The 11,645-nt window shown below is 46.0% G+C and overlaps 2 protein-coding genes across 2 annotated transcripts; both read right to left on the reverse strand.

The window, feature by feature from the left end:
- Nucleotides 1-4,026: 4,026 nt before the first annotated feature.
- LOC308282700 (tRNA dimethylallyltransferase-like) lies at nucleotides 4,027-5,340 on the reverse strand (the record flags this gene model as incomplete). The annotated part of the gene is made up of 1 exon (XM_080723088.1): nucleotides 4,027-5,340. One exon carries the CDS (start codon nucleotides 5,338-5,340, stop codon nucleotides 4,027-4,029), a length of 1,314 nt encoding a protein of 437 aa, XP_080579214.1.
- Nucleotides 5,341-6,329: 989 nt separating this feature from the next.
- Nucleotides 6,330-7,286, reverse strand: LOC308283260 (tricarboxylate transport protein B, mitochondrial-like; the record flags this gene model as incomplete). Its single annotated transcript, XM_080723650.1, has 1 exon — nucleotides 6,330-7,286. One exon carries the CDS (start codon nucleotides 7,284-7,286, stop codon nucleotides 6,330-6,332), a length of 957 nt encoding a protein of 318 aa, XP_080579776.1.
- Nucleotides 7,287-11,645: the final 4,359 nt, after the last annotated feature.

The raw sequence follows: 11,645 nt of genomic DNA on the forward strand, positions 1-11,645 counted from the left end.
AATAAAGTGTTTGCTTTGTGTTCGTCAAATTCATTTGGATATCTAATGTGAGTTAGCCTACTGTAACTGTCAGGTTGAGGGTTGTCAACTGTCATATACCTTTGGTGTAAGACAAAACCTTTTTGTCAGTCTCTCATACTAGACTAGTAAAACATAAAATACACACTGGTTATCAGCTCCTCCTTTTTATTGCTGCTTTCAGAGTTTCGATCTTCATCAGTTATTGTAACTCAGTAGTTCTCACACTCCCTGGGTTCGAGTTAGTGAATGTAAAATATGAAACAGTAACTGGTGACTGTCAATTACTGTGTAAATGAAGACGGTGTGGATTTCCTGACATCATGCCTATGTTATGTTGACATTAATTTCAAACCTGATTTGAATTATAGAGACCTGTCTATTATATACATAATATTGGAAATATATATTTGAATACATTTGACTTGCAGGACATAATGCCTTTGCAGGATGATTCCAGAAGATGGCGACAAACGCCATGTTTACTCTTTAGAAGAGCACTAGACAACATGGTGGTCGCCAATAAATTCAGGCACGAAAGTTGGTGTAACAATTCAATGACGTGTAACAGCGCAGTGTGGAACAGTGTTGCGGTCTTGGTTCGCGCGCCCCAGACGACCCAAACCTTTTCTGAGCTGGGGTCTCGCACCCCCCGAAGTTCACACCTCGACAACTGTTTAACAAAGAAACTATTTGCATATCCATAGACCTGTATAGTTGGTGTCGAGCGACGTTTGCTGATCTACAAGCTCACAATGCCTCGCATCCGCGACGCTTGTGAGCTTGTAGATCTGCTATTTTCCAGGGGCAGAAACATGCAGAATGATGAGCCAGTAATAAACGTGCAGAATGATGAGCGAGTAACTGTGTCAGACCTCAGACGTCCAGCGCAGCACACGTTATTATTTTTATTATTTAATAATCAACGTAGCCTACAATTGAAACGCTTTCACAAGCCACAGTGTGGCTTAATATTCACATTAATGGCACGTCAAGCAGGCACAGCAGTGCTATAACATCGAAACAAAAGTCAGGGATAAAGGAATACTCTTAGGCTATTTTCTATCAACAGCGGAAGTCATTTTCGGTTTGTTTTCATGGTTTAACTTGTAGGCTAGTGCTTTCTCTTTCTGCTTTTCTTTCCCGACGGGCGACAGCAGGAGTAGCTGCTACGCATCACGCACACGCATGCATGCACGCACGCACCAACCCCCGCTGTAAATCTGATCCTAGAGCAGCATTATCATCTCACAGTTAAGCCATACATGTCGCTGCCTCGCGGCTAATAACGGACCTGAATCTGATCCTAGGTCATCCTAAACAGCACAGCAGTGACAGCACACAACTACACGCATTGATTGATTGCTTGCTTTACGGTTTGCATAAAAAGCAAAAAGTACACACACGTCACACACACAGTACGGGTCCTATTGGGTCCTCTCGGGTTATATACATGATGATTACAGTCCCGTGTTCCGAATGTTTTAACGGACCGCCGGTTCTGGCCGTTCCGTCTCACTTTCACCCCTGCGCTCAGTGCGCTGGTGCGAGACAATAAATAACTGTTCGCCAATTGCTACTTCTCTCAATTGGAAGTACATGACACCAGTCCAGCGCACCGCATTAGTAGGCTAACTGGTGATATAAAAAAAGAATTTTAGAAGACAGCCCTACAAGCAAGCAATCTCTCTGTGAGACGAAGTCGCTGATCCCATGGCCATGTCGACAACTGTTATTACCCAGTGTTTATTTGTGCCGACGCCTGACTCGTCGACATTATATGAGGTCACGTTCAACATCAATACCGTTTTTGAGGTCGGTTGCTTCACACTGCAGCTCACCGGTCTCGAGGTTGCACAATGCAGTCTCGAGACTACCTCTTGAGGTGGTTTCGAGGCTATCCATTTCTGAGGAAAACCGCAGGCTTCACACTGTCAAAACCGGTCTAAACATCTGCCAAGTAGCCTCAAGACCGGTCCCGAGACCGCAGTGTGAATCCGCCCTAAATCTCAAAGTACCACAGGTGTTTTGCGAGGTTGTTGATTTCGACAGCAAATTTTGATTTAGTTTTAGTATTTTGAATACATTTAGGGCGGATTCACACTGCAATCCGTTTGATTAGAACTGATTCTGAAACCGGTTGCTGGTTCACGCTGGCCAGCATTCACATTGGCAGACCTTCTGGCCTCCCTGGAGATCACTAGCACTATACAGCCCGGTCCTATAGGTGGCGGTATGCACATAGTGTCATCAACTATGCGACATTGCTGATGGTGGTTGCCAATAAATTCAGGCACGAAAGTTGGTGTAACAATTCAATGACGCGCGACAGCGCAGTGTGGAACATTGTTGCAGTGGTCTTGGGTCTCGCACCCCCCACACCTCGACAAGACAAACAAGCCTATTTGCATATCAATTGACCTGTGTCGCTGATCTACAAGCTCACACTGACCTTGCATCCGCGACGCGTTGTGAGCTTGTAGATCTGCTATTTTCCAGGCGCATAAACGTGCAGAATGATGAGCGAGACATGCAGCGCAGCGCACGTTATTATTTTAATTATTTAATAATCAACATGGCTGAAACGCTTGTGGCTTAATATTCACATTAATGGCACGTCAAGCAGGCACAGCAGTGCACAAGCAGTGCCAAGGAATCTATAACATCGAAACAAAAGTCAGGGATAAAGGAATACTTTTAGGCTATTTTCTATCAACAGCGGTAAGTCATTTTCGGTTTGTTTTCATGGTTTAACAGTTCATGGTTTAACTTGTAGGCTAGTGCTTTCTCTTTCTGCTTTTCTTTCCCGACGGGCGACAGCGCACACACATGCATGCACGCACGCACCAAGCCCCCCCCCCCCCTCCCGCTGTAAATCTGATCCCAGAGCAGCATAACCATCATCTCACAGTTACAGCCATACTTCATGTCGCTGCCTCGCGGCTAATAACGGACCTGAATCTGATCCTAGGTCAGCCTAGATTACAGTCCCGTGTTCCGAATGTTTTAACGGAGCGCCGGTTCTGGCCGTCCCGTCTCACTTTCACCCCTGCCTCAGTGCGCTGGTGCGAGACAATAAATAACTGTTCGCCAATTGCTACTTCTCCCAATTGGAAGTACATGACACCAGTCCAGCGCACCACAGTAGTAGGCTAACTGGTGATATAAAACATATAAACGAATTTTAGAAGACAGTCCTACAAGCAAGCAATCTCTCTGTGAGATGAAGTCGCTGATCCCATGGCCATGTCTACAACTGTTACCCAGTGTTTATTTGTGCCGACGGCTGACTCGTCGACATTATATGAGGTCACGTTCAACATCAATACCGTTTTTGAGGCCGGTTGCTTCACACTGCGGCTCACCGGTCTCGAGGTCGCACAATGCAGTCTCGAGACTACCTCTTGAGGTGGTTTCGAGGCTATCCGTTTCTGAGGAAGACCGCACGCTTCACACTGTCAAAACCGGTTTAAACATCTGCCAAGTAGTCTCGAGACCGGTCTCGAGACCGCAGTGTGAATCCGCCCTCAGTTTCAGTCATATATTATTAACAATCTAAAATGTTTTACTTTTAGTCTAGTTTTAGTCAACTAAAAATACATTTTAGTGCCTCACAAAATACACATTAGTCGACTAAATCTACAGTTGATTTATTGACGAAAGCAAACCTTTGTCAAGCCTTGATGGTGTCGTAATGGCTGATTTTACACTTGGTTGCATGCTGAAAATAGCCAATCTACAAGCTCACAACAGGGCGTGCTGCAATGCGTTTGTAGATCTGCTATTTTCAGAGCGCAACCAAGCATAAAATAAAATGATGTCTTTTAGTTCTACTGGATCTCTTCTTCACTAGTATCTCCTTAACATTTCAGTCTAGTTTTTAGTTGTTGACAAAATTATCAGTATATTTAGTCTTATTTAGTTATAAGAGCTTAGTTTTTATTCAGTTTTCGTCAGTGAAAAAAGGTAGTCGACGAACATTCTTAGTCATAGTTTAAGTCGAGGAAATCAACTCTGGGCTGCATCAGATTTCCTTTTCTTCTTCACTTGGTGGTGGTGCTTCTTGGACTTCAGGTGGGCTGTCCACTCCACGTCGCCCATGATGACCTTGTCACAGAACTCACAGGTGTGGCGGCTTCGCTTGTTGCTGTGCTGCGCCCCCTCTGCTCTGATTGGCTCAACAGCAGGCCGCTCCCCCTTTCTCAGACAGTCCAGTATCTGCAGCGCGGGGGCCAGCGCCGTCTCCTCCCACCGCGACGCGTCTGTCACGTCCAGACCGTACACCGCGGGAACGTTGCCTCCCGGCCGTTCGAGGAAACGGCTGCGGACCCATTTGTTCTGTTTTCGGGCGTAGCGTCTCGTGGCGACCTTCAACGCTACGATACCTCTGTGTCTGAGGAGGTCCATCTCCTGCTGGCTGACGCTCCCTGGAGCGGTCAGGTACTCATGGAACTCCTTAAAACCTATGGACTGGAAGATCCCGTGCTGATAGTCCTGACTGTGTTCCTGGACTTTCTGTTTGTTGAAGCGCAGGTGAAAGTCTCTGAGCTCCTCCATCAGTCCTGCAGACAGCATGTCGTCCACGCGGGCATCCAACCTCTTGTCCAGGGCATCCGCGCGGGCACGCAGCCAGAAGATACAGGGGTCTGGGTACCTCAGTGGGCCCCCCAGCCCTCCGCCTCCCTCCTGTGCCTTCTGCTGCTCCAGCCAATAGCTGTGCGGCATGCCCGTTTCCTCGTGCACCTGCAGGCTCCTGGCAACCTTGCGCGTGTCGTTGGGGTGCAACGTGGCAGCCATGGCAGGATCCACCCGTGTCAGCCTCTGGTGCAGCTTGGCTCCGCCCAGTTTTTCAAGCTCCACCTTCCTGTCGGGAGACCAGCTGCTTCCCAGTCCTTTCTTTGACGACTTCCCAGCTCCGTCGTTCCCCAGCTCCGCGTCCACCAATACCTTCCACAGCAGGGACTCGATATAATAATTAGTTCCTCCGACGATGATTGGCAGCTTGTCTCTGCTGTGCAGGTCATCGATTAGTGCCAGCGCCTTGTTCCTGAAGTCGATCACCGTGTAGCTGCTCACCAGGGGGTCCACGAAGCTGATCATGTGATGTCTGCATTGGGCGAGCTCCTCTGATGTCACCTTGTTGGTGATAATGTCCAAGCCTCGATACACCTGCATGGAATCGGCGCTGATTATTTCGCCTTGAAGTTGTTTGCCAATTTCAATGGCTAGTTTAGACTTTCCAGTGCCAGTAGCTCCCAAAATCACAACTAAAGGAGGTATGATGTGTCTCTGCACAGCATATTGCACACTGCGAGCGGACATGTCATGATGCTGTCCTTCCAGTCACTGTAAAGGCTGGCCCAATAAGTGTCTGGAAATGTCTCTATGAGTCAGTCATCCATATATGGAGTCCCAATGTCGGTCATGCTCAATGATAGACTCTATGATGTCAGACTATGTCAGTTGTCTTCATGTATGGCGTTCCTTGTATTAACTTTCATCACACACTGTGGATTTCCTAATTCTGTAATAGCCACATGAAGACATTACCAGGAATGCTTTTATATCCGAAACATCACCAGTGGTAAAATGGACATGTACACACACAAATGGAGAGATTGAAAAGCCGGTACATTCTATGGATTTAATATTGGCATCTGATGTGTTAATGAAGACAATACCAGGAATACTCTCTGCTGACATCCCCAGTGGTAGGATGGATAATTAAAGGATGGATAATTAAAGGAGTTCCATGTACAACATTTGTAAAGAGAAAAATACAAGCACACACTGTAAAGCTGAACAAGCTGAAGTTTGTAATCTGTAGCTCTAAAAAACTATTAGCGTGCAGAAAAAAGATCTGGGGACAACTACCGTAGTTTCCTGTTGAGATTGGCACATTTCCTGGGGCAAGCTGCCCAGATATCACATGTCACACGTGTCTTATTTTTTTCACTCTCAAAAAGCGCCTGCAACGTAGTGCATTTGAAACTACATTGCAGTGCACATCATGGGGTAATCACTGCTTGCCTCCTGTGACATTTTATTTTAATTTTTGTTTATTTTCAGTTTATTTCATTGCTGAGTGAGGTCAGCAGACAAAGTGACGTGAGTGAGATGAAAAAACCTGGGTGAAATGTGCCAATCTCAACAGGAAACAATTAACTCATATAAATAGCACCGCTCACTTGATTTTTGTATTAGGTGTTGATTTTTGTATTAGGTGTTAAAAGTCCTTAAATTGTTACCCCCAAAAGAAGGAAATAAAATAAAATCATGTGGGGTCCGGACCCACAGGTTGAAGACCCCTGTCATGTCTTCCACACAGCGTTCAGAAGCTTCACCACCTCATCGTAGATGATGAAGACCACGGCCACGTCGGCACACACCCGGCCCAGACGAGGAACCGTTCCCTTGTAGAAGGCCGCTGGGCCCTCGTGCCTCCAGATCTTTACAGCGCAGTCCAGAGTGCTCCGGTACTGGTGAGCCTCCAGGCCTTGCATCCTGGTCTTCACCACGTCCAGCGGAGTGTTCCCAAACACGCTGGCGGCGCCGGCCACGGCTCCAAACGCTCCGGTCACCAGGGGGCCGGCGGCTCTGTCGGGGTCGTCGCCTTTGTACCAGTTCCGGAGCGACGTCATGGTGTAGAAACGGATGGCCTGGTTGGAGCCCTGCTTGAGGACGGTGGCCGTCAGGCCCTGGTACGTCCCCCTCAGGCCCTGGCTCCTGACGATCTCTCGCACTCCGTGGAAGAAGCCCCGGTACGCGGGCTTGGCCGACGTCTGGTCGTGGATGAACTTGACCTTGACGGTCTCCATGGGGCACACCACCAGCACGGCCTCCGCCACGCCAGCGCCCAGCCCGCACAGCAGGCCCCTGGCGGCGCTCAGGCGCCCGTTCTCGTCCCGGGCACGGTTGCTGAGGAACTCGAACACTCCGAAGCGGACGGCCGACTTGGGCACGGATCCGTAGAGCAGAGAGCTCAGGCCTCGGTACAGGCCTCTGACGCCGTGAGACCTCACGGTCTGCCGGACACAGTCGGCCACCCCCTGGAAGCGCGGCGGCTGCGCCCTCCCGTCCAGCTGCAGCTGGGTCTTCACGTACTCCGTGGGGAAGGTGAGGCAGATCTCCAGGCCGCCCGCGATGCCGCCCGCCAAGATGGCTTTCCCTGGGTGAGTTAACTTGGGTGTCTCTCCCGCCGCCGCTGCCGCTAGACATGATGGTCTGCGGAAGGGGCTGACAAATGGTTTGCTACATCCTCCTGACATCTTAACTCAAGACCACACCTCACAGGAAGTGGTGGTCCTTTGGAAAAACAGCAACTTGTCAGGATAGTTTAGCAGACTAATGATCTAGACTAAGCCACGGGGGGCCATAAAGCTCCAAGATTATGAATAATCTGTGAAGCAAAACTACAGAGTCTGTTGGTGACAGGTCCATCAATTATAAAGTGGTAAAGCAATTAAATCCGCGGGAACATATCAGACAGCCAATCAGAGCAGGTTAAGGTGTTTAGTTAGTGGTTGCTCTTGGCCTTTGACCAGACTGACCCAACATGACCAGTTTGGCCTGGTCAGACAGAGAACATCGGACGTTGTCTCTATCTTTACCTTATATGGTCGGACCAGAGCTCAGTGTGCTCAGTCATACACAACACAAACTGTTACCATGGTTACCCTAGATCATTTTTGGGCACATAATGTTCATGAAAGAAACAATAAAACATTCACCATGACGCTGGATGGCAGGCGCAGGACCAACAGGGGAATAGTATGATCTATAGGGCTACCAAGTTGCCTATTTTATGCCAAAACACTTCTTTATGCAAAACACTGTGATGCGATGTGAGCTTGTAGATAAGCTATTATGGGCATGAATATGTGGTGTTGCAGGAGAGTGCCTAAGATTTCGGAGTAATTTTCATTTTTGGTTAACAAGTTAAAGCGCTATATAGAGTGTTTGTTCTGTAATAGTCTCTTTGTCTCTCCAGCTATTTAATAAATAGAAAACACATTTTCTAGTGGATTGCAAATTTCAGGCAATCGTGAAAGTGTAGGGATGGGAACCGTTTTAAACGGTAACTGTTGAGTTGGTACTTTGTTTTACTCCTAAAATAATGCCTAGAAGTGGTCGCTCTCGCGTATATATGACTTTAATTATTACAAAATTACTAAGAAAACGTAATTATTTAAATGAAATGAAATTATTGCTACTGGAATGGTTGTCTTAATTTACTCGCCAAACATTGTCCACATTTGGATATTCTGGGTTCCTGTGTAACAGTTTAATGACCATAGTCTAATGGTAATCAGTGACTCCCAGACATCCATCCCTTCCATGTGGTATGACAATCATATTCGGAAGAAAACCTGGAGACGTGACATTCAGTAATTAACTGGGTATTATGATCAAAATAATAACATTTAAATGGTGTGTAAAAAAAGAAAATCTCAAATCTGCCACGAACAAGGCCAAGACTTTGCCACAGGTTTGTCCTTGTATGGACATGTCGATGACCCCTGCTATGGTGATTGGTTAAGAGAATTATTTAATATGTGTCCTGTATCTGTGTTCTCTCTCCTGATTGGTTTGAATTGATTTCGACTAGAAAATGCATCTTCTTTTTAATAAAGAGCTGGAGAGAGAGAGAGACTCTGTTCCAGTAAAACTATGTCTCAATTGTTGTCATTGCAGGAATGGAGTACTGGAAGGCAGATGCCAAAAAGGTGTATGCACTGCCAGAGCAGCGGTTCGAACAGCTGCATACTAAGAAGAGGAGGGTGAGGTAACTGAACTGTAGATCCCAACGTATTATGTATTTTTGAAGCGGTGAAAACCGCTTCCAATGAGTGGCTTTGTGTGTATCACGCCCATATATGGTGATTTTAGTCCAGAATGAACAGGCTTTTTCAAAAACAGAATGTCCGTTTAATTACCATATGGTGATCTCAGTCCAGAATGAACAGGGTTTTTCAAAAACACAATGTATGTCACCTCATGTCCATATATGGTCACTCCAGGCCAGAATGAACAGGTTTTTCCTGTCCCGTACGTGCAAAATATCAGTCCAGAATGAATAGGCTTTTTCAAAAAGCAAAATGTGTGTCCCATGTCCATATATGGTCATTTCAGTTCAGAATGAATAGGCTTTATCTGTCCTGTACGTCCAGAATATGTGTGCGGTATCCCTCCCGGTCAGATGAATGGATACTTTGAGGATTGGTCAAGCTTCACATGATATTTTGGCCTTCAGGTTTTATCTGTCTTGTACATGCAATAGGTCTCACCTATTGCAGCAATGACAAATAGCCGCATAAGAGCAAATACATTGAAAATCTAGCAGAAGTTGAGAAGGTTTGAGAACCACTGACATAGTAGTCTCTCAAGAACAGACTAACTGAGCTCCAGTTAAGTGAAAAGGACCTTTTCTTTGACGATGGCTAGCCAGATTGCTGACATAGAAACATAGGGTTTTCAGTAGGCCACAAAGATAACAGAAACTGAAATAATTATAGAGGGATGCAGTTGACAAACAACTAAGAGACCAGCAAGCAGGATTTTTTATATACCTTTTTAAAACCTATTATACCGGCTGTCATACCGGCTCTCCAGACAATTCTATACTAAGATTCACCGCTTCACTTCGAACCGAGGTTTGATTTTTGAAGCGGTGAAAACCGCTTCCAATGAGTGGCTTTGTGTGTATCACGCCCATATATGGTCATTTTAGTCCAGAATGAACAGGCTTTTTCAAAAACAGAATGTCCGTTTAATTACCATATATGGTGATCTCAGTCCAGAATGAACAGGGTTTTTGAGCGGTGGTCACACCGTCTCCATAGCGTGGCCGTGTGTGTAGGTATGTTTGTTTGTTTGTATGTGGGTCTGTATGTAGCCTCAAGCCTGTGGTGTAGTACCTTTTCTGACCACACATGTTAAGGGAGGGGCGCTGTTGTTCAGGCCAGGCCACACACACACACACACACACACACACACACACACACACACACACACACACACACACACACACGGGGGGGGGGGGGGGGGGGGGGGGGGGGACCACCGCTCAGTTCACACGGGTGTGATTTTTTAAAAACACAATGTATGTCACCTCATGTCCATATATGGTCACTCCAGGCCAGAATGAACAGGTTTTTTCTGTCCCGTACGTGCAAAATATCAGTCCAGAATGAATAGGCTTTTTCAAAAAGCAAAATGTGTGTCCCATGTCCATATATGGTCATTTCAGTTCAGAATGAATAGGCTTTATCTGTACATCCAGAATATGTGTGCGATGTCCCTCCCGGTCAGATGAATGGATACTTTGAGGATTGGTCAAGCTTCACATGATAATTTGGCCTTCAGGTTTTATCTGTCTTGTACATGCAATAGGTCTCACCTATTGCAGCAATGACAAATAGCCGCATAAGAGCAAAAGCAAAGGCACAATAAGAATATACAGATGCTAACAGAATGGTAAAAAGGAGCATTAAGGCAGACAAGAGTAAATACATTGAAAATCTAGCAGAAGTTGAAAAATTTAGTAGGCCACAAAGATAACAGAAACTGAAATAACTATAGAGGGATGCAGTTGACAAACAACTAAGAGACCAGCAAGCAGAACTTTTTATATATTTTTTAAAAACCTATTATACCGGCTGTCATACCGGCTCTCCAGACAATTCTATACTAAGATTCACCGCTTCACTTCGAACCGAGGTTTGATTTTTTACATACTGTACATGTCCTGTATATTTTGGCAGACTATTTTGATCAGTTGATCTGATTGATCTGTATTGAAGTGTATTGTGTATCACATTTCAGTGTGTTGTTACTGTGTGCATGAAACACAGTAAAATTTTAACTGTGTTACACGTAAAATACGTTACCCGGCCATCCGGCAAGAAGACACAGGCCTCCAAGAAGTTGTTGGCGACATCGATGAGCTGGTTGAAGCCCAGGGCCTGAATGCAGTAGCGACCACCACAAGGGAGCTGTGAGTGAATCTGCAAATTCAACCTTGACTTCCACACTGTTACTTTCAGAGGCTGAAGTGGCTGCAGTCAGAGCTGCATTTGGCTGTCTCATCTAAGGTTAGTACATTTTCCAGTGGGTCCTTCATCTTCTTGAGGTTTCACTGGAACCCCAAATCTGTCGCTCCCGTAAGGTGAAGGCCATACCTTTGTTGGTGCAAGGATTAAGCACAATGGGTTTTCCCTTCTCTTTGGTGTGTGTGCCCATCTTTAAGCAGAGACACAGGGTTTCAGGGACAGGGTTGACTGGACAACATGCCGGATAATCACTCGTCTGGTCTGAATTTATAGTTTAAAATGCATATTTTTTCAAGGTTTCAAAAGACAACTATTCGACTGCTTCCTTCTTTGATAGCGCACAGTGGAATATGTTGCATCGGAATCAGCTAAAAATGTAATCTGGACTCCATTAACTTTCATTGTGTACATTAAACGCCCTTGTTTATTGCTATTCCAACATTTCACAGATCAAATGAGAGTATGCCATTGACCTACAAAGCCGTTTGAGCAGACTTGTTGAAAGTAATAAAATGGGGAGGGACAGCTGCTGCTCGAGGCGTCCGCCAAATGGGTGACACCTACAGACTCTCCCGT

This window comes from Nannobrachium achirus, assembly GCF_963921795.1.
Source record: "Nannobrachium achirus genome assembly, chromosome: 4".
Taxonomy (NCBI): domain Eukaryota; kingdom Metazoa; phylum Chordata; class Actinopteri; order Myctophiformes; family Myctophidae; genus Nannobrachium; species Nannobrachium achirus.